We start from the raw sequence: 23281 nt of genomic DNA, 5'->3' as shown, positions 1-23281 counted from the left end.
CAAAAGCGTTTTGAGCATCACGGAGCATATGAGATGTTCGAGGAGCTGAAACTAGTTTTCCAAGCTCACGCCCGGGTCGAGAGATATGACATCTCCGACAAGTTCTATAGTTGTAAGATGGAGGAAAATAGTTCTGTCAGTGAGCACATACTCAAGATGTCTGGGTTGCACAACTGTATGACCCAGCTAAATATTAACCTCCCTGATGAGGCAGTCATTGACAGAATCCTTCAGTCGCTCCCACCAAGCTACAAGAGCTTTGTGATGAACTACAATATGCAGGGGATGGTAAAGACCATTCCTGAAGTATTTTCTATGCTGAAGTCAGCAGAGGTTGAAATCAAGAAAGAACATCAAGTGTTGATGGTCAATAAGACCACTAAGTTCAAGAAGGGCAAGGGTAAGAAGAACTTCAAGAAGGACGGCAAAGAGGTTGCCGCGCCCGGTAAGCCAGTTGCCGGGAAGAAGTCAAAGAATGGACCCAAGCCTGAGACTGAGTGCTTTTATTGCAAGGGGAAGGGTCACTGGAAGCGGAACTGCCCCAAATACTTAGCGGATAAGAAGGCCGGCAACACTAAAGGTATATTTGATATACATGTAATTGATGTGTACCTTACCAGTACTCGTAGTAACTCCTGGGTATTTGATACCGGTGCCGTTGCTCATATTTGTAACTCACAGCAGGAGCTGCGGAATAAGCGGAGACTGGCGAAGGACGAGGTGACGATGCGCGTCGGGAATGGTTCCAGAGTCGATGTGATCGCCGTCGGCACGCTACCTCTACATTTACCCACGGGATTAGTTTTGAACCTTAATAATTGTTATTTAGTGCCAAGTTTGAGCATGAACATTGTATCTGGATCTCGTTTAATACGAGATGGCTACTCATTTAAGTCTGAGAATAATGGTTGTTCGATTTATATGAGAGATATGTTTTATGGTCATGCTCCGATGGTCAATGGTTTATTCTTAATGAATCTCGAACGTAGTGCTACACATATTCATAGCGTGAATACCAAAAGATGTAAAGTTGATAACGATAGTCCCACATACTTGTGGCACTGCCGCCTTGGTCACATTGGTGTCAAGCGCATGAAGAAACTCCATGCTGATGGACTTTTGGAGTCTCTCGATTATGAAACGTTTGACACATGCGAACCATGCCTCATGGGCAAGATGACCAAGACTCCGTTCTCCGGAACAATGGAGCGAGCAACCAACTTGTTGGAAATCATACATACCGATGTGTGCGGTCCAATGAGTGTTGAGGCTCGCGGAGGATATCGTTATGTTCTCACTCTCACAGATGACTTGAGTAGATATGGGTATGTCTACTTGATGAAACACAAGTCTGAGACCTTTGAAAAGTTCAAGGAATTTCAGAATGAGGTAGAGAATCAACGTGACCGAAAGATAAAATTCCTACGATCAGATCGTGGAGGAGAATACTTAAGTCACGAATTTGGTACACACTTAAGGAAATGTGGAATCGTTTCACAACTCACGCCGCCTGGAACACCTCAGCGTAACGGTGTGTCCGAACGTCGTAATCGCACTCTATTGGATATGGTGCGGTCTATGATGTCTCTTACCGATTTACCGCTATCATTTTGGGGATACGCTCTAGAGACAGCTACATTCACTTTAAATAGGGCACCGTCTAAATCCGTTGAGACGACACCGTATGAATTATGGTTTGGGAAGAAACCTAAGCTGTCGTTTCTGAAAGTTTGGGGATGCGATGCTTATGTCAAGAAACTTCAACCTGAGAAGCTCGAACCCAAGTCGGAAAAATGCGTCTTCATAGGATACCCTAAGGAAACCATTGGGTATACCTTCTACTTAAGATCCGAGGGCAAGATCTTTGTCGCTAAGAACGGATCCTTTCTGGAAAAAGAGTTTCTCTCGAAAGAAGTAAGTGGGAGGAAAGTAGAACTCGATGAAGTACTACCTCTTGAGCGGGACAGTAGTGCAGCTCAGGAAGATGTTCCTGTGATGCCTACACCAACTGAAGAGGAAAATAATGATGATGATCAAGGTACTTCGGATCAAGTTGCTACTGAACTTCGTAGGTCCACAAGGACACGTTCCGCACCAGAGTGGTACGGCAACCCTGTCCTGGAAATCATGTTGTTAGACAACGGTGAACCTTCGAACTATGAAGAAGCAATGGCGGGCCCAGATTCCAACAAATGGCTAGAAGCCATGAAATCCGAGATAGAATCCATGTATGAAAACAAAGTATGGACTTTGACTGACTTGCCCGATGATCGGCGAGCGATAGAAAACAAATGGATCTTTAAGAAGAAGACGGACGCGGATGGTAATGTCACCATCTATAAAGCTCGACTTGTCGCTAAGGGTTATCGGCAAGTTCAAGGGATTGACTACGATGAGACTTTCTCTCCCGTAGCGAAGCTTAAGTCCGTCCGAATCATGTTAGCAATTGCCGCATACTATGATTATGAGATATGGCAGATGGACGTCAAAACGGCATTCCTTAACGGGCATCTTAAGGAAGAGCTGTATATGATACAACCGGAAGGTTTTGTCGATCCTAAGAACGCTAACAAAGTATGCAAGCTCCAGCGATCCATTTATGGGCTGGTGCAAGCATCTCGGAGTTGGAATATTCGCTTTGATGAGATGATCAAAGCGTTTGGGTTTATGCAGACTTATGGAGAAGCCTGCGTTTACAAGAAAGTGAGTGGGAGCTCTGTAGCATTTCTCATATTATATGTAGATGACATACTTTTGATGGGAAATGATATAGAATTCTTGGACAGCATTAAGGCCTACTTGAATAAGTGTTTTTCAATGAAGGACCTTGGAGAAGCTGCTTATATATTAGGCATCAAGATCTGTAGAAATAGATCGAGACGCCTCATAGGTCTTTCACAAAGCACATACCTTGATAAGATTTTGAAGAAGTTCAAAATGGATCAGTCTAAGAAGGGGTTCTTGCCTGTATTGCAAGGTGTGAGATTGAGCTCGGCTCAATGCCCGACCACGGCAAAAGATAAAGAAGAGATGAGTGTCATCCCCTATGCTTCAGCCATAGGATCTATTATGTATGCCATGCTGTGTACCAGACCTGATGTAAACCTTGCCGTAAGTTTGGTAGGAAGATACCAAAGTAATCCCGGCAAGGAACACTGGACAGCGGTCAAGAATATCCTAAAGTACCTGAAAAGGACGAAGGACATGTTTCTCGTTTATGGAGGTGACGAAGAGCTCGTCGTAAAGGGTTACGTCGACGCTAGCTTCGACACAGATCTGGATGACTCTAAGTCACAAACCGGATACGTGTATATGTTGAATGGTGGAGCAGTAAGCTGGTGCAGCTGCAAGCAGAGCGTCGTGGCGGGATCTACATGTGAAGCGGAGTACATGGCAGCCTCGGAGGCAGCGCATGAAGCTATTTGGGTGAAGGAGTTCATCACCGACCTAGGAGTCATACCCAATGCGTCGGGGCCGATCAAACTTTTCTGTGACAATACTGGAGCTATTGCCCTTGCGAAGGAGCCCAGATTTCACAAGAAGACCAGGCACATCAAGCGTCGTTTCAACTCCATCCGTGAGAATGTTCAAGATGGAGACATAGAAATTTGCAAAGTACATACGGATCTGAATGTCGCAGATCCGTTGACTAAACCTCTCTCGCGAGCGAAACATGATCAACACCAGAACTCTATGGGTGTTCGATTCATCACAATGTAACTAGATTATTGACTCTAGTGCAAGTGGGAGACTGTTGGAAATATGCCCTAGAGGCAATAATAAAAGTATTATTATTATATTTCTTTGTTCATGATAATAGTCTTTTATTCATGCTATAACTGTATTATCCGGAAATCGTAATACACGTGTGAATACATAGACCACAATATGTCCCTAGTGAGCCTCTAGTTGACTAGCTCGTTGTGATCAACAGATAGTCATGGTTTCCTGGCTATGGACATTGGATGTCGTTGATAACGGGATCACATCATTAGGAGAATGATGTGATGGACAAGACCCAATCCTAAGCATAGCACAAAGGTCGGTTAGTTCGTTTGCTAGAGCTTTTCCAATGTCAAGTATCTCTTCCTTAGACCATGAGATCGTGTAACTCCTGGATACCGTAGGAGTGCTTTGGGTGTACCAAACGTCACAACGTAACTGGGTGATTATAAAGGTGCACTACAGGTATCTCCGAAAGTGTCTGTTGGGTTGACACGGATCGAGACTGGGATTTGTCACTCCGTATGACGGAGAGGTATCTCTGGGCCCACTCGGTAATGCATCATCATAATGAGCTCAAGGTGACCAAGTGTTTGGTCACGGGATCATGCATTACGGTACGAGTAAAGTGACTTGCCAGTAACGAGACTGAACGAGGTATTGGGATACCGACGATCGAGTCTCGGGGAAGTAATGTACCGATTGACAAAGGGAATTGTATACGGGGTTTGATCGAATCCTCGACATCGTGGTTCATCCGATGACATCATCGAGGAGCATGTGGGAGCCAACATGGGTATCCAGATCCCGCTGTTGGTTATTGACCGGAGAGTCTTGGTCATGTCTGCATGTCTCCCGAACCCGTAGGGTCTACACACTTAAGGTTCGGTGACGCTAGGGTTATCAGGAAGACAAGTATGTGATTACCGAATGTTGTTCGGAGTCCCGGATGAGATCCCGGACGTCGCGAGGAGTCCCGGAATGGTCCAGAGGTAAAGTTTTATATATGGGAAGTTGTTAAACGGGCACCGGAAAGTTTCGGGGTCATACCGGTATTGTATCGGGACCACCGGAAAGGTTCCGGGGGTCCACCGGGAGGGACCATCCCTCCCGGGGGGCCACTTGGGCTGCGTAGGGATAGCAGCCAGCCCCTAGTGGGCTTGGCGCGCCCCCCCTTTGGGCCCATGCGCCTAGGGTTGGGGGGGAAACCCTAAAGGGGGCGCACCCCCCTTGCTTGGGGGGCAAGCCCCCCACCCTTTGGCCACCGCCCCCCTCTAGGGTTTCCCCTAGAGGGCCGGCCCCCTTGCCCCTCTCCTCCTATATATAGAGGGGTGAGGGGAGGGCTGCAACAACACAACTCAAGGCGCAGCCCCTCCCCTCCCCAACACCTCTCCTCCTCCGTACGTGCTTGGCGAAGCCCTGTTGGAGTACTGCTGCACTAACTGCACCACGCCGTCGTGCTGCCGTTGGAGCTGCCTTCCTCAACCTCTCCTTCCTCCTTGCTGGATCAAGACGGAGGAGACGTCCATCGTCCCGTACATGTGTTAAACGCGGAGGTGCTGTCCGTTCAGCACTTGGTCATCGGTGATCCGAATCACGACGAGTACGACTCCATCATCACCATCCCCTTGAACGCTTCCGCACTCGATCTACAAGTGGTATGTAGATGCAAACTCTTCCCTTTGACTCGTTGCTTAGATGAACTCATAGATGGATCTTGGCGAAACCGTAGGAAAATTTTTAATTTTCTGCAACGTTCCCCAACAGAGGTTGAGGAAGATGGCTCCAACAGCAGCACGACAGCGTGGTGGTGGTGGAGCTGCAGTACTCCGGCAGAGCTTTGCCAAGCACTATGGAGGAGGAGGATGTGTTGGAGAGGGAGAGGGAGGCACCAAAGGCGTGGATTGAGAGTCCCTTCTTCCCCCAGTATATATAGGGAGCCTAGGGGAGCGCCGGCCCTAGGAGATCCAATCTCCTAGGGGGCGGCGGCCAAGGGAGGAGTCCCTCCTCCCCAAGGCACCTCGGAGGTGCCTTCCCCCTTTGGGACTCTTCCCTTCCTTAACCCTAGGCGCATGGGCCTCTTGGGGATGGTGCCCTTGGCCCATGCAGGCCAAGGCGCACACCCCTACAGCCCATGTGGCCCCCCGGGATAGGTGGCCCCACCCAGTGGACCCCCGGGACCCTTCCGGTGGTCCCGGTACAATACCGGTGACCCCGAAACTTGTCCCGATGCCCGAAATAGCACTTCCTATATATAATTCTTTACCTCCGGACCATTTCGGAACTCCTCGTGACGTCCGGGATCTCATCCGGGACTCGGAACAACATTCGGGTTACTGCATATACATATCCCTACAACCCCAGCACCGAACCTTAAGTGTGTAGACCCTACGGGTTCGGGAGACATGTAGACATGACCGAGATCTCTCTCCGGTCAATAACCGACAGCGCGATCTGGATACCCATGTTGGCTCCCACATGCTCCTCGATGATCTCATCGGATGAACCACGATGTCGAGGATTCAAGCAACCCCGTATACAATTCCCTTCGTCAATCGGTATGTTACTTGCCCGAGATTCGATCATCGGTATCCCAATACCTCGTTCAATCTCGTTACCGGCAAGTCACTTTACTCGTACCATAATGCATGATCCCGTGACCAGACACTTGGTCACTTTGAGCTCATTATGATGATGCATTACCGAGTGGGCCCAGTGATACCTCTCCGTCATATGGAGTGACAAATCCCAGTCTTGATCCGTGTCAACCCAACAGTCACTTTCGGAGATACCCGTAGTATACCTTTATAGTCACCCAGTTACGTTGTGACGTTTGGTACACCCAAAGCACTCCTACGGTATCCGGGAGTTACACGATCTCATGGTCTAAGGAAAAGATACTTGACATTGGAAAAACTCTAGCAAACGAACTATACGATCTTATGCTATGTTTAGGATTGGGTCTTGTCCATCACATCATTGTCCTAATGATGTGATCTCGTTATCAATGACATCTAATGTCCATAGTCAGGAAACCATGACTATCTGTTGATCAATGAGCTAGTCAACTAGAGGCTTACATGGACATGTTGGTGTCTATTATTCACACATGTATTACAATTTCCGGATAACACAATTATAGCATGAATAAAGACAATTATCATGAACAAGGAAATATAATAATAATGCTTTTATTATTGCCTCTAGGGCATATTTCCAACAGTCTCCCACTTGCACTAGAGTCAATAATCTAGTTACATTGTGATGAATCGAACACCCATGGAATTCTGGTGTTGATCATGTTTTGCTCTAGGGAGAGGTTTAGTCAACGGATCTGCTACATTCAGGTCCGTATGTACTTTACAAATATATATGTCTCCATCTTGAACATTTTCACGAATGCAGTTGAAGCGACGCTTGATGTGCCTTGTCTTCTTGTGAAACCTGGGCTCCTTGGCAAGTGCAATAGCTCCAGTGTTGTCACAGAAGAGTTTGATTGTCCCCGACGCATTGGGTATGACTCCTAGGTCGGTGATGAACTCCTTCACCCAAATAGCTTCATGCGCTGCCTCCGAGGCTGCCATGTACTCCACTTCACATGTAGATCCCGCCACGACGCTCTGCTTGCAACTGCACCAGCTTACTGCCCCACCATTCAAAATATACACGTATCCGGTTTGTGACTTTGAGTCATCCAGATCTGTGTCGAAGCTAGCGTCGACGTAACCCTTTACGACGAGCTCTTCGTCACCTCCATAGACGAGAAACATTTCCTTAGTCCTTTTCAGGTACTTCAGGATATTCTTGACCGTTGTCCAGTGTTCCTTGCCGAGATTACTTTGGTACCTACCTACCAAACTTACGGCAAGGTTTACATCAGGTCTGGTACAGAGCATGGCATACATAATAGAACCTATGGCTGAGGCATAGGGGATGACACTCATCTCTTCTATATCTTCTGTCGTGGTCGGACATTGAGCTGAGCTCAATTTCACACCTTGCAACACAGGCAAGAACCCCTTCTTAGACTGATCCATATTGAACTCTTCAATATCTTATCAAGGTATGTGCTTTGTGAAAGACCTATGAGGCGTCTTGATCTATCTCTATAGATCTTGATGCCTAATATATAAGCAGCTTCTCCAAGGTCCTTCATTGAAACACTCTTATTCAAGTAGGCCTTAATGTTGTCCAAGAGTTCTATATCATTTCCCATCAAAAGTATGTCATCTACATATAATATGAGAAATGCTACAGAGCTCCCAATCACTTTCTTGTAAACACAGGCTTCTCCATAAGTCTGCGTAAACCGAAACGCTTTGATCATCTCATCAAAGCGAATGTTCCAACTCCGAGATGCTTGCACCAGCCCATAAATCGAGCGTTGGAGCTTGCACACCTTGTCAGCATTCTTAGGATCGACAAAACCTTCCAGCTGCATCATATACAATTCTTCCTTAAGGAAACCATTAAGGAATGCCGTTTTGACGTCCATTTGCCATATCTCATAATCATAGAATGCAGCAATTGCTAACATGATTCGGACGGACTTTAGCTTCGCTACCGGTGAGAAAGTCTCATCGTAGTCAACCCCTTGAACTTGTCGATAACCCTTAGCGACAAGCCGAGCTTTATAGATGGTCACATTACCATCCGCGTCTGTCTTCTTCTTAAAGATCCATTTATTTTCTATGGCTCGCCGCTCAACGGGCAAGTTAGTCAAAGTCCATACTTCATTTTCATACATGGATCCTATCTCGGGTTTCATGGCTTCTAGCCATTTGTTGGAATCCGGGCCCGCCATTGCTTCTTCATAGTTCGAAGGTTCATCGTTGTCTAACAACATAATTTCCAAGACAGGGTTGCCGTACCACTCTGGTGCGGAACGTGTCCTTGTGGACCTTCGAATTTCAGTAGGAGCTTGATCAGAAGTATCTTGATCATCATCATTAACTTCCTCTCTAGTCGGTGCAGGCACCTCAGGAACATTTTCTTGAGCTGCGCCATTTTCTGGTTCAAGAGGTAATACTTCATCAAGTTCTACTTTCCTCCCACTTACTCCTTTCGAGAGAAACTCCTTCTCTAGAAAGGATCCATTCTTGGCAACAAAAATCTTGCCTTCGGATCTGAGGTAGAAGGTATACCCAATAGTTTCTTTTGGGTATCCTATGAAGACGCATTTTTCCGACTTGGGTTCGAGCTTTTCAGGTTGAAGTTTCTTGACATAAGCATCACATCCCCAAACTTTTAGAAACGACAGCTTAGGTTTCTTCCCAAACCATAATTCATACGGTGTCGTCTCAACAGATTTCGACGGAGCCCTATTTAAAGTGAATGCGGCAGTCTCTAAAGCATACCCCCAAAAAGATAGCGGTAAATCGGTAAGAGACATCATAGATCGCACCATATCTAATAGAGTGCGATTACGACATTCGGACACACCATTACGCTGAGGTGTTCCAGGCGGCGTGAGTTGTGAAACTATTCCACATTTTCTTAAGTGTGTGCCAAATTCGTGACTCAAGTACTCTCCTCCATGATCTGATCGTAGGAACTTGATTTTCCTGTCACGTTGATTCTCAACCTCACTCTGAAATTCTTTGAATTTTTCAAAGGTCTCAGACTTGTGTTTCATTAAGTAGACATACCCATATCTACTCAAGTCATCAATGAGGGTGAGAACATAACGATAGCCACCGTGAGCCTCAACACTCATTGGACCGCACACATCAGTATGTATGATTTCCAATAAGTTGGTTGCTCGCTCCATTGTTCCTGAGAATGGAGTCTTGGTCATTTTACCCATGAGGCATGGTTCGCACGTGTAAAATGATTCGTAATCAAGAGACTCTAAAAGTCCATCAGCATGGAGCTTCTTCATGCGTTTGACACCTATGTGACCAAGGCGGCAGTGCCACAAGTATGTGGGACTATCATTATCAATCTTACATCTTTTGGTATTCACACTATGAATATGTGTAGCATTACGCTCGAGATTCATTAAGAATAAACCATTCACCATCGGAGCATGACCATAAAACATATCTCTCATATAAATGGAACAACCATTATTCTCGGATTTAAATGAGTAGCCATCTCGAATTAAACGAGATCCTGATACAATGTTCATGCTCAAACTTAGCACTAAATAACAATTATTCAGGTTCAAAACTAATCCCGTAGGTAAATGTAGAGGTAGTGTGCCGACGGCGATCACATCGACCTTGGAACCATTCCCGACGCGCATCGTCACCTCGTCCTTCGCCAGTCTCCGCTTATTCCGCAGCTCCTGCTTTGAGTTACAAATGTGAGCAACTGCACCGGTATCAAATACCCAGGAGCTACTACGAGTACTGGTAAGGTACACATCAATTACATGTATATCACATATACCTTTCGTTTTGCCGGCCTTCTTGTCTGCTAAGTATTTGGGGCAGTTCCGCTTCCAGTGACCACTTTCCTTGCAATAAAAGCACTCAGTCTCGGGCTTGGGTCCATTCTTTGGCTTCTTCCCGACAGCTTGCTTGCCGGGCGCGGCAACTCCCTTGCTGTCCTTCTTGAAGGTTTTCTTACCCTTGCCTTTCTTGAACTTAGTGGTTTTATTCACCATCAACACTTGATGTTCCTTTTTGACTTCTACCTCTGCTGATTTTAGCATTGCAGATACCTCAGGAATGGTCTTTTCCATCCCCTGCATATTGAAGTTCATCACAAAGCTCTTGTAGCTCGGTGGAAGCGACTGAAGGATTCTGTCAATGACCGCGTCATCCGGGAGATTAACTCCTAGCTGAGTCAAGCGGTTATGTAACCCAGACATTGTGAGTATGTGCTCACTGACAGAACTATTTTCCTCCATCTTACAGCTGAAGAATTTGTCGGAGACTTCATATCTCTCGACCCGGGCATGAGCTTGGAAAACCATTTTCAGCTCTTCGAACATCTCATATGCTCCGTGTCTCTCAAAATTCTTTTGGAGCCCCGGCTCTAAGCTGTAAAGCATGCCGCACTGAACGAGGGAGTAGTCATTGGTACGTGCCTACCAAGCGTTCATAACGTCTTGTTCTGCAGGGAGAACAGGTGCGTCACCCAGCGGTGCTTGTAGGACATAATCTTTCTTGGCAGCTATGAGGATGATCCTCAGGTTCCGGACCCAGTCCGTGTAGTTGCTGCCATCGTCTTTCAGCTTGGTTTTCTCTAGGAACGCGTTGAAGTTGAGGACTACGTTGGCCATTTGATCGACAAGACATATTGTAAAGATTTTAGACTAAGTTCATGATAATTAAGTTCATCCAATCAAGTTATTCAATGAACTCCCACTTAGATAGACATCCCTCCTGTAATCTAAGTATAACATGATCCGAGTTAACTAGGCCGTGTCCGATCATCACGTGAGACGAACTAGTCAACATCGGTGAACATCTTCATGTTGATCGTATCTTCTATACGACTCATGCTCGACCTTTCGGTCTTCTGTGTTCCGAGGCCATGTCTGTACATGCTAGGCTCGTCAAGTCAACCTAAGTGTTTGCATGTGTAAATCTGTCTTACACCCGTTGTATGTGAACGTTAGAATCTATCACACCCGATCATCACGTGGTGCTTCGAAACAACGAACTGTCGCAACGGTGCACAGTTAGGGGGAACACTTTCTTGAAATTATTATGAGGGATCATCTTATTTACTACCATCGTTCTAAGTAAACAAGATGCAAAAACATGATAAACATCTCATGCAATCAAATAATAACAGTGACATGATATGGCCAATATCACATAGCTCCTTTGATCTCCATCTTGGGGCTCCATGATCATCTTGTCACCGGCATGACACCATGATCTCCATCATCATGATCTCCATCATCGTGTCTCCATGAAGTTGCTCACCAACTATTACTTCTACTACTATAGCTAATGCGTTTAGCAATAAAGTAAAGTAATTTACATGGCGTTTCTCAATGACACGCAGGTCATACAAAAAATAAAGACAACTCCTATGGCTCCTGCCGGTTGTCATGCTCATCGACATGCAAGTCGTGATTCGTATTACAATAGCATGAACATCTCATACATCATATATATATCATTCATCATTCATCACAACTTTGGCCATATCATATCACAAAGCACTTGCTGCAAAAACAAGTTAGACGTCCTCTAATTGTTGTTGCAAGTTTTACGTGGCTGAAATAGGGTTCTAGCAAGAACGTTTTCTTACCTACGTAAAAGCCACAACGTGATTTGTCAACTTCTATTTACCCTTCATAAGGACCCTTTTCATCGAATCCGCTCCAACTAAAGTGGGAGAGACAGACACCCGCCAGCCACCTTATGCAACTTGTGCATGTTAGTCGGTGGAACCGGTCTCACGTAAGCGTACGTGTAAGGTTGGTCCGGGTCGCTTCATCCCACAATACCGTTGAAGCAAGATAAGACTAGTAGCGGCAAGAAAGTTGACAACATCAACACCCACAACAAATTGTGCTCTGCTCGTGCAAGAGAACTACGCATAGACCTAGCTCATGATGCCACTGTTGGGGAACGTTGCAGAAAACAAAAATTTTCCTACGGTTTCACCAAGATCCATCTAGGAGTTCATCTAGCAACGAGTGATTGAATTGCATCTACATACCTTTGTAGATCACGCGCGGAAGCGTTCAACGAACGTGGATGAGGAAGGCGTACTCGGCGTGATCCAAATCACCGGAGATCCTAGCGCCGAACGGACGGCACCTCCGCGTTCAACACACGTACGGTAAGCGTAACGTCTCCTTCTTCTTGATCCAGCAAGGGGGAAGGAGAGGTTGAGGAAGATGGCTCCAACAGCAGCACGACGGCGTGGTGGTGGTGGAGCTGCAGTACTCCGGCAGAGCTTCGCCAAGCACTATGGAGGAGGAGGATGTGTTGGAGAGGGAGAGGGAGGCACCAAAGGCGTGGATTGAGAGGCCCTCCTTCCCCCACTATATATAGGGAGCCTAGGGGGGGCACCGGCCCTAGGAGATCCAATCTCCTAGGGGGGCGGCGGCCAAGGGAGGAGTCCCTCCTCCCCAAGGCACCTCGGAGGTGCCTTGCCCCTTTGGGACTCTTCCCTTCCTTAACCCTAGGCGCATGGGCCTCTTGGGGCTGGTGCCATTGGCCCATGCAGGCCAAGGCGCACACCCCTACAGCCCATGTGCCCCCCGAGATAGGTGGCCCCACCCGGTGGACCCCCGGGACCCTTCCGGTGGTCCCTGTACAATACCGGTGACCCCAAAACTTGTCCCGATGCCCGAAATAGCACTTCCTATATATAATTCTTTACCTCCGGACCATTCCGGAACTCCTCGTGACGTCTGGGATCTCATCCGAGACTCCGAACAACATTCGGGTTACTGCATATACATATCCCTACAACCCCAGCGTCACCGAACCTTAAGTGTGTAGACCCTACGGGTTCGGGAGACATGTAGACATGACCGAGATCTCTCTCTGGTCAATAACCAACAGCGGGATCTGAATACCCATGTTGGCTCCCACATGCTCCTTGATGATCTCATCGGATGAACCACGATGTCGAGGATTCAAGCAACCCCGTATACAATTCCCTTCGTCAATCGGTATGTTACTTGCCCGAGATCCAATCGTCGGTATCCCAATACCTCGTTCAATCTCGTTACCGGCAAGTCACTTTACTTGTACCGTAATGCATGATCCCGTGACCAGACACTTGGTCACTTTGAGCTCATTATGATGATGCATTACCGAGTGGGCCCAGTGATACCTCTCCGTCATATGGAGTGACAAATCCCAGTCTTGATCCGTGTCAATCCAACAGTCACTTTCGGAGATACCCGTAGTATACCTTTATAGTCACCCAGTTACGTTGTGACGTTTGGTACACCCAAAGCACTCCTACGGTATCCGGGAGTTACACGATCTCATGGTCTAAGGAAAAGATACTTGACATTGGAAAAACTCTAGCAAACGAACTATACGATCTTATGCTATGTTTAGGATTGGGTCTTCTCCATCATATCATTCTCCTAATGATGTGATCTCGTTATCAATGACATCTAATGTCCATAGTCAGGAAACCATGACTATCTGTTGATCAACGAGCTAGTCAACTAGAGGCTTACTAGGGACATGTTGGTGGCTATTATTCACACATGTATTACGATTTCCGGATAACACAATTATAGCATGAATAAAGACAATTATCATGAACAAGGAAATATAATAATAATGCTTTTATTATTGCCTCTAGGGCATATTTCCAACACACAAAACAAATAAATCCTCGCAACCAACGCGATAAGGGGTTGTCAATCCCTACACAGCCACTTACGAGAGTGAGATCTGATAGATATGATAAGATAATATTTTTGGTATTTTTATGATAAAGATGCAAAGTAAAATAAAAGCAAAGTAAAAGCAAAGGAAATAACTAAGTACTGGGAGATTAATATGATGAAGATAGACCCGGGGGCCATAGGTTTCACTAGTGGCTTCTCTCGAGAGCATAAGTATTCTACGGTGGGTGAACAAATTATTGTTGAGCAATTGACAGAATTGAGCATAGTTATGAGAATATCTAGGTATGATCATGTATATAGGCATCACGTCCGAGACAAGTAGACCGACTCCTGCCTGCATCTACTAGACTACTACTATTACTCCACTCATCGACCGCTATCCAGCATGCATCTAAAGTATTAAGTTAATGAAAACAGAGTAACGCCTTAAGCAAGATGACATGATGTAGAGGGATAAACTCATGCAATATGATGAAAACCCCATCTTGTTATCCTCGATGGCAACAATACAATATGTGTCTTGCTGCCCCTACTGTCACTGGGAAAGGACACCGCAAGATTGAACCCCAAGCTAAGCACTTCTCCCATTGCAAGAAAGATCAATCTAGTAGGCCAAACCAAACTGATAATTCAAAGAGACTTGCAAAGATAACCAATCATACATAAAAGAATTCAGAGAAGATTCAGATATTGTTCATAGATAGACTTGATCATAAACCCACAATTCATCGGTCTCAACAAACACACCGCAAAAAGAAGATTACATCGAATAGTTCTCCATAAGAGAGGGGAAGAACATTGTATTGAGATCCAAAAAGAGAGAAGAAGCCATCTAGCTACTAACTATGGACCCGTAGGTCTGAGGTGAACTACTCACACTTCATCGGAGGGGCTATGGTGTTGATGTAGAAGCCCTCCGTGATCGATGCCCCCTCCGGTGGAGCTCCGGAACAGGCCCCAAGACGGGATCTCGTGGATACAGAAAGTTATGGCGGTGGAATTAGGGTTTTTGCTCCGTATCTGATCGTTTGGGGGTACGTAGGTATATATAGGAGGAAGGACTACGTCGATGGAGCAACAGGGGGCCCACGAGGGTGGAGGGCGCGCCTGGGGGGTAGGCGCGCCCCCTACCTCGTGGCCTCCTCTTTTGTGTCTTGACGTAGGGTCCAAGTCTCCTGGGTCTTGTTCGTTGAGAACATCACGTTCCCGAAGGTTTCATTCCGTTTGGACTCCGTTTGATATTCCTTTTCTTCGAAACCCTAAAACAGGCAAAAAAACAACAATTCTAGGTTGGGCCTCTGGTTAACAGGTTAGTTCCAAAAATAATATAAAAGTGGATAATAAATCCCAATAATGTCCAAAACAGTAGATAATATAGCATGGAGCAATCAAAAAATATAGATACGTTGGAGACGTATCACCCTCCCTCTAGGCGACATTGTGGTCCTTTCAATCGTCCTTGAGCTCGACATCCTCACGCCATGCGATGCGGAGGCCAACATGGCATGCGACATGCGCGCTCGTCGCCTTCCTCACTATCACGGGGCAGCATGTTACGTGGAACGTCGACGACCTCGATGCGTGGGCTGATGGACGGGGGTCACCTGCGAGGGAACATGCCTAGAGGTGTTGTGGTTAACTTGGAGGCGCATGGCCCACCTCAACGGCTAACGCCTTGTTGAAGTTCAAGATAGCTAGGGTTAGGGAAGGAGGTGCTTCCAGGTGCAACACCAAAGACGAAGGTGGCCTACCTCGTCAGTACCAAGGACGGAAGGTAGAGGAGAGGCGGCACGATTGCTATGAAGTGGGGAGGAGGAGGTGCGGCAGGGCTGGGAATTTTTTGAATGAAAATTCAAAATGGGATAGGGTTGAGGAAGGTGCAGCAGGAAGAGAAAAAAAAAAGAGGCGAGATAATTGTTGTGCGTGGGATCCAGGGTGGGATATTTCTGGAAGTGAAACCGACCACTATAGTTGTAAGACATCTCCATGCAATTTCTCAAGGCAGTAAAAAAATTAAAAATAAAAGAGAAAATAGTAAAAAATTAAAAATAAAAGAGAAAATCCAAAGCTTAGGTGGTTACACATGTCACTTAGAGATGAAGCAGCAGCTACAACGTGAAATGCATATGATAAGGGCTAGCTTAGCCACTTTAATTATTGTAATATAATACTCCCTCCGTCCGCAAATACTTGTGGAGAAATGAATAAAAATGGATGTATCTAAAACTAAAATACGTTTAGATACATTCATTTTCCGGACAAATATTTTTAAACGAAGAGGGTATAAAATATAATTTATGCTTGTATCTCTGCGACAGAGACAAGGCCAAAACAGGAAGCATTCCCCCAGCTCTACCCGGCTACCCCAATCGACGTGAAAAATGGTCGGAAGAAAGACGAGGAAGCATCGACGCAGGAAGCTCACATCACATGGCATTATGTCAAGCAATAGATCAACACCAAAACCAGATAGATGAAGTAGCATTCCCATTCACTTAAGCGTGCATTGCATGCACAGTCGCGCACACGCAGAACTTGACAGTAAATTGCAAAGAGCGCGCGTCATCAGAACCACTGACAACGACGACGACGACCACGACTAGCATTGGGACAGACAACAGCAGCCACGTGTAACGTGACCACGTACATGTGCATTATTCAAACCTCTGCAGGTGAGAAACTGCAGCGGCCCGTGGGTGCCGCCGTCCCCTACGCCGGCGGGCAGCACAAGCCGCAACAGGCCCAGTGGAAAATGTAGCATGTGCGGCAGTTGCAGTTTCTGTACTGGCACGCATCGAGCAGGCGACGGCGTGCCGCGCCGTCGTCGCCCGCCGCCGCCGCCGCCATCTGCGTCGCCATCAGCAGGACCGCGAGGAGCATGACGCAGGCGACGAGCATCTTGTTCTTCAGCATCGCCGCCACGCTGGAGGCCATCGCTTCGGCTGGCTACATGCAACAACAACAAAAAAAAAAAAGAACACCATAATCAAGAGAGATGCACACTTGTCACTGCGATGGCTCTCCCGGAAGATGTAGAAACATCATCTTACTTGGTGAGATGCTGAGACGGAGTGCTCGGCGTTAGCTGCTGGTGGTGTATGGAGGAAGAGGGAAGAAGGGCTGTTATTTATAGGAGAAGGGTCATGGATATGGATGGAGGGGGAAGCCACTTGGCTGGGATACAACAAGCAAAGCCGTCATCGTTGAATCGAGTCACCAATAATTTCAACGGAATTCATGCGATGCAGTGTATTTGTACCTAACAAGTGAGGATGCGAGTTGTTCAGCGGCCGACAAGATTTTCATGAGTACAAGCAGCCAACGGCACAGTATCGTCGTCGTCTCGTCGACATGACCGTAAGATAGATAGAGCGAGGAGTACACTTCCACGTCGGCCCACGTTTTTCGACGGCCGAGTTTCACTGCCCAAGTTTTGAAATAACTAGTCCAGAGCAGAGCAGAGCAGAACAGAGCGTGAGCAATGTCACGGGTGCTAAGAGAAATGCTAGAATTCGGTTCTGAGACCTAAATTTGCTCCAAGGTTAAACTCCTTTTGTTAGCATCTATTTTTAGGCCCACGTGAATATTGCATTTCTTCATCTGCTTCTCCCTCAAAATTTGGACTTGCATGAGTGATACCCCGCACGTGGTTAACTCTATTTTAGAAATCTGGCTCTAGTACTAGAGCCAATTCTAACTCATTTTTTCCTCAAGATAAAGGTAGAGCATTTTCTACCTTAGATATTCACCAATTCTAACTTTTATCCTCTTAGCGCCACACTTCACAATGGTTAGCAGCAACTAGAGTCCTTGGCCTTGTGGGAGTGCTCCGAGCTCTCTACAGAGGGAAATAAATAATAAACTCATAGCAAGGAGAAAACATCTCTGTGTTCCAAGGGAAATAAAATCCGAGGCTTTACAAATCAAGAAAAGAAAATGTGTACAACAACGGGCAAAATTACACTTAGTTGTGACCCATCACTACACTTCTTCCATGCTGGTATGCACTGAAAAGCTGTTCCCTCTTCAGGCAGGGTCTGTCATCTGCAGCACGCGAAGAGGAGCTCCTTGGCGGTCCACGTCACATCTGCCAGGTCACGCAACGACTCCGTTGTGTCCCTCTTCAGTGGCAAAAGCCCCTCCAAGCATTCTGTCAGGAGGAAATGCTGGCTTAAATGATCGAGAATTCAGGCTTCATGCGGGGCAGCGGAAGTGAAGTTATTCAGGAAATGAAATTGGTATTTACGCCGGCGTAGAACAGGAAATTCATTATAAGACCTGCTTAGGCAAAGCCTTATAAATATTTTTTTAATTCAATGCATGGATCATAACAACTGAATCTGGTTTGAAGTTTGAACTGATTATAAGTACTAGTTACCAAATGTACCATCCCAGAAAGCAATATTTTCAAATATTACGCAAGACAGTGTACTGTAAAGTCTCAAAACTATACTAGGAAATAAATTCAGGCTAACAAGCACTAATGGCAATAGTATGTTACACACGGCAGAAGGAAATGTACCTGGATGTCTCACAAGGTTCAGCAGCGATAGCGAAGCGAGCACTCTCTCTTCCATAACTCTGTCATAGCTCAACCTATCTAGAAGCTTAGCAGCGAGAACGGAGCATGCCAAAGGCTGGAAAGTGTTGCACCCATGTAATGGGGAGAGGGAGCTGCTCATCCACGCTACCGTCACGAGGCAAGCTCGGACCAAAGCTGGGATTCCATCAGATATACAGTTTGACAGCGCCGCGAGGAACCGCTTGTTCCCGGTTTTTACCAGCACGAGGGCAAGTTTCTTCAGCCGCTCTTCAACCACCTTCTCTTCTTCCTGTGAATTAACACAATATCCGGGTAAGTAAAAACTGAAGTGACCTCCTTTTCAAAAAAAAAAAAGTAAAAACTGAAGTTATGCAACAGAACCATATTCCGAAAAACAGGGTTATAACTTATAAGGCAAATTATACAGCATGGTTTTAAAAGGATGACAGCATACCGCTCGTGCACCCTTATTTTTGAAAATCTCTGTTCTTCTAAATGATTCCGACAGGGAGCCATCTACGCCTGCTCTCTTCAGTAGCCATGCTTCTGCTATGGGTTCTCCCGAGGATGAAAACCGCCCTGCCAGGAGCAACAGAGCTCGAGCGCACTGTTCTTGCACCTTTGCGCTCTCTGAACTATGCTCCAAGGCAGCCATGATAGCATCAACCGCTTCCTCTCGGTAAACGCTGTACTGCAAAGGATCTCCCTGCAACAAAACTGTGATAAGGGGATTGTACAAAAGCAGAAAAGCTTGACTGAGCAAAGGAACAAGATGTTACCAGGAGATCAAGCTGAAGTAGCATGACAGCTGCTAATGGATGTTGGACAGGAGGAGCCTGCTGGAGATACACCAATAGAACTTGCATTGTATTTAAGCAGCCACCACTTTTCAGCTCCTTGAGGAACTCTACCGTCTGGCTTGTTCTGGTTTGCATAAAAAAATGCAAGTTTAGTTCAAAGGATATGTTTCTCAGACTCTACACCTTCATCAATAATGTAGAACAATTTTACCTGTTAAGGCAGGTTAGTTCACTCATCAAGTTAAGGGCAGCAGCACTGGCCTTCTTCTGATTTCCTACAAGAAGTTGAACAAGAGGCTCCTTCTTCAGATGATCAGACAAGTAGAATCTACAGCTGCCATCGGCTTGGACGCATGAGGTCAAGAGAGAGATGCAGATTCTGCTTTCGCGGGCATCACCAACTTCAAGTCTGCTCATCAGCAGGTCCAAACCACCGAGAGCAATCATCTGCTTTGCGTTCTCGACATTTCTGTCGATGTCAAACCCTGTAAGCAGCTGATCTAGAAAGTAGAATGCAGCCATCTTTGGATAACACTTCAGGGAAGACACAAGCTGCACCTCATCCCCACACTCCAATATGTGCAATACTAGTGGCATCCAGTCCATGGATAGCATCTGCTTAGCTCTTGGCTTCATCAAATAAAGCACTGCAGTTGCCTTCAGAAACAACCCGTTGCTTCTCAGAGCCAGAAGCCTCAAGAAAACCTCAAGCTGTGGATCTGCGTTAAGCACGATCTGCCTATTGACCTCATTTCTCAAAACCAGCTCTCCCATTATCAAGATTGCTGACTCAAGTACTGCATCATCTTTGGAAGTGAATGTAACCTCGAGAAGCCCTTGAATAAAAGAGGGACATGACATCCAAGTTCCAAGATTAGGACCCCCTCCTAGATTTGAACATGCTGTGGCGATTTCGTGCACGGCATACTCGCACTGTGTAAGACTGTCTGAATTCGATATGATGGAAACTGCTCGTTGTAGACTCACTGTTACCTCGCAGCAATCTAGCTCTTTCTCGACAGAGACATTGCCTCTCTTTGTTACCTTAGGGTGATTAGTAACATTCCTGCTTACATCTCCGCGGCATGAGAGTAATCGCAACGAGTAGGATTTGCGTGGAGTTGGTGCTGTTTCCGGAACAGTGCTTTCTTTCCGAATGCCGGATTGCTTCTCTTGTAGCCCAATGTTTCTCTGTCTACTCAAAACAGCATAAGTTAAATAACTTCATACAGATATATTGCAGATTAAACAATTCCGCTTTTGTCAGAAACTAACAATACAGTTTGGCATGCTTCAAACATCAATGACACAAGAAGGTTAAATGGATCATCCATGCCTGTGCTTCAAAGCCTTTCCAAGTCTGTCAAAATGGTTTCGATTTTTGTTAAGACATGTTTGAAGTATCAGTTCTATCATGTCAGTTTCCGGTCAGCCTTGACTGATATTAACTACTACGAGGGTGTAAAGATACAAATATTCTAGGAACTGAAGTTTCTCAACAATAAATAGCCGAGATAAAGCATTTCTTTTCACCCTCCATATCTTCCAAATTAATGGAAAGTTGGCCCCTTCTCTGTGGAGATAATCCAGATTGCGAGTATATGTTGGATAATAATGGGCAGCTTTACAGAACTTCTCATTTGCAGGTAAGCCAAGTGCAATTTTACAGCAAAAGGAATAAAAAACTTAAATCCTTGTTGCTGTTTTAACTTTTGCAATACTAGGAAATTTACAGTCTCAGTCCCTCTGTAATGGAAATGATATGCTAGTAAAACTCAGCCATAGCAGCATGAAATTTACATGAACATGAAAAGCACAAACTCAACAATGACATGAAGGTGTAGGAAAACAATTTACCAGACGCCAATAACAGCAACAATATTTCTGAAAGCACTATAGTACAGTGCACTCTGAATGAACTTTGCCACGTCAATTTAGCAATTACCATTATATCTACTTTCAGAAATATTATGTACTGGAAATGCTATTGCAATATTCTAACGTGCAACTAAAAATATGGGTCCTAGTTCACCTTAAATTGCTAGAAATGCAGCCAAAATTCTCTAGTCCCCACACCATAGAAAACAATTAGGATTCCCTGGGACACAGACAGCTGTCTATCCAAATTATCAGAACGGCGATGAGTGATCATAACTTGTCTCAAGGCATACTGGTAGTCCTAATCAGAGACACACCCACAAACTTACACCGTGTCGCGTGTCGGCATATCAGGCTAATCGCCATATATGATGGCAAGAAAGGAACTGTTGACTCACATGAGCAAGCTTCTCCATCTTCAAGCTACCTGGATTTTCATCCAATTGCACCTCCATATCCAGGACATATTCAGCCTCATTCGGCAGTTTGGTGTCCTCCTGCTCAAACGACGTGCCGAAAACGGCATTGTACCTGTAAAAATCAGATGATGTCAAGACATTCTTATACTGATTGGCTCATATGAAACAACAACAAATATATAGTTTATCCACTGACGAGGTTCACGCACAGATTTCTGTTGATGGAGCTCGTGCGCAGCGACGAGGAGTGCTTCTCCCACTTGTCGAAGCTCCAGGGCGTCGAAGGCAATGGCACGGAGGGGACGGCGGGCGGCGCATCGCCGCCGTGTTTGAGCCAGTCCTTGTAGTACATTGCGAACTGAGCTGTGCCGCTGTCCATTTGGTCGTCGTACAGCCTCTGCAGGGTCTTCGTCCTGCTGCTGCTCCGGCCGTCGGCGTCGCCGCAGCCGGCGACGAGCTCGGACTCATTGGCGAGCCAGACCTCGAGATGGAGCAGGTGGGGGAGGAAGACGTGGGCCCAGAGGTCCGGGAGGAGGGTTGTGCGGGCCACGTGGGGCGCGTCGACGAACACCTGGAGGAGGTGGCGCGCCGCGAGGTGGGGGTCGCTCTCCATCTTGTACACGACGGCGAGGTAGAGCTGCGCGCACGCGGAGAGGTGGGAGCTGGGCACCCCGCGGACGTCGCCCTCGCAGTCGCCGGAGGCGGCGGGGTGCGGCGGCGCGTGGAGCGCGGCGACGACGCCGAGGAGGCGGATGGAGTTCCGCAGCGAGCGGATCTTGGAGTCCCGCGGGGACGGGGCGGCGTCGGCGAGGCACTCGATGCTCTCGATGGCCAGCTCGAGGTCGGCCAGCAGCACGGCGTGCTCCCCCGCCGCCGCGGGCGCGAGGCACGCGGCGCACTTCTCCCGGAGCGCCCGCCGGAACGCCGCGTCCTTGGAGAACCGCCCCGCGTACCCGGACAGCATCGACACCACCGTGCCCACCGCGTTGTCGGCGCCGCGGGGAGGCGGCGGCGACCCCGGCGCTTGCCTGCTCGACACCGCGCGGCACGGCGCGGCGGGCTCGGCGAGCTCGGAGCGCTCCCGCGCGAGCAGGTCGCGGAGGGAGGAGGAGGACGGCGGCGGCGGCGGCATCGCGGTTCTTGGGGCGAGAGCTCTAGCTAGAACTGGAAGGCGCCGTGTGCAGTGCCGCCCTCTCTCCGAAGCATTTAGGGGGGAGAGAAGATGGCAGCGGCAGTGGCACGGTTAAAAGCGCGGGGCCGCCGGTCGGTCAAGCCCCACGGGCAAGGGCACGGCCATGCAGCGCTGGCGCTGGCGTGGACGACGACAACGACAAGCAAGGCGTGCCCGTCGGTACGCGGCAGCAGAGACTGGTCGAGAGCTGAACCAAGCTAAAAACTCTCCATAATCTATAGTACTTACTACAAACTTAACATGGAGCTGCAGCATTGTGTTTTACAAAATTGGCCGATTCAATTTTTCCTCCGTTTATTTAGTTTATAAAAGCGACCGGCTATATGTAAGTCGCCTGAAAATCTATTTTGGGGTAAGTCGGTTTTCCGAGCCATTAGATTAAAGATTCAACGGCCGACCTTCTCTCTTCTTCCTCCAGCTTTCTTCCTCCTTCAA

The 23281-nt window shown here is 47.0% G+C and overlaps 2 protein-coding genes across 2 annotated transcripts; both read right to left on the bottom strand.

Moving 5' to 3' along the window:
* Nucleotides 1-16465: 16465 nt before the first annotated feature.
* LOC123130438 (uncharacterized) lies at nucleotides 16466-17170 on the bottom strand. The gene is made up of 2 exons (XM_044550335.1): nucleotides 17065-17170; nucleotides 16466-16960 (listed from the first exon to the last, which is right to left on the bottom strand). The coding sequence occupies exon 2, from the start codon at nucleotides 16946-16948 to the stop codon at nucleotides 16724-16726; it is 225 nt and encodes a 74-aa protein (XP_044406270.1). The 5' UTR covers nucleotides 16949-16960; nucleotides 17065-17170; the 3' UTR covers nucleotides 16466-16723.
* Nucleotides 17171-17853: 683 nt separating this feature from the next.
* Nucleotides 17854-22879, bottom strand: LOC123132425 (putative E3 ubiquitin-protein ligase LIN-1). Its single transcript, XM_044552216.1, has 7 exons — nucleotides 21864-22879; nucleotides 21634-21766; nucleotides 19569-20548; nucleotides 19337-19481; nucleotides 19012-19263; nucleotides 18537-18846; nucleotides 17854-18164 (listed from the first exon to the last, which is right to left on the bottom strand). The coding sequence occupies exons 1-7, from the start codon at nucleotides 22784-22786 to the stop codon at nucleotides 18055-18057; spliced, it is 2853 nt and encodes a 950-aa protein (XP_044408151.1). The 5' UTR covers nucleotides 22787-22879; the 3' UTR covers nucleotides 17854-18054.
* Nucleotides 22880-23281: the final 402 nt, after the last annotated feature.

Source organism: Triticum aestivum, chromosome 6A, assembly GCF_018294505.1.
Source record: "Triticum aestivum cultivar Chinese Spring chromosome 6A, IWGSC CS RefSeq v2.1, whole genome shotgun sequence".
NCBI lineage: Eukaryota > Viridiplantae > Streptophyta > Magnoliopsida > Poales > Poaceae > Triticum > Triticum aestivum.
The sequence above is the reverse complement of the archived record's forward strand: the minus strand, read 5'-3'. Positions and strand labels throughout refer to the sequence as shown.

Excerpts from the sequence above, each read along its gene's own strand:
- LOC123130438 (XM_044550335.1), bottom strand. The coding sequence starts at position 16,948 with ATGGCCTCCAGCGTGGCGGCGATGCTGAAGAACAAGATGCTCGTCGCC.
- LOC123132425 (XM_044552216.1), bottom strand. The coding sequence starts at position 22,786 with ATGCCGCCGCCGCCGCCGTCCTCCTCCTCCCTCCGCGACCTGCTCGCG. Across the intron at positions 21,767-21,863 it reads AGCTCCATCAACAGAAATCT|GTACAATGCCGTTTTCGGCA; the intron begins GTGCGTGAACCT and ends TGATTTTTACAG. Across the intron at positions 18,165-18,536 it reads GAACCTTGTGAGACATCCAG|AATGCTTGGAGGGGCTTTTG; the intron begins GTACATTTCCTT and ends TCCTCCTGACAG.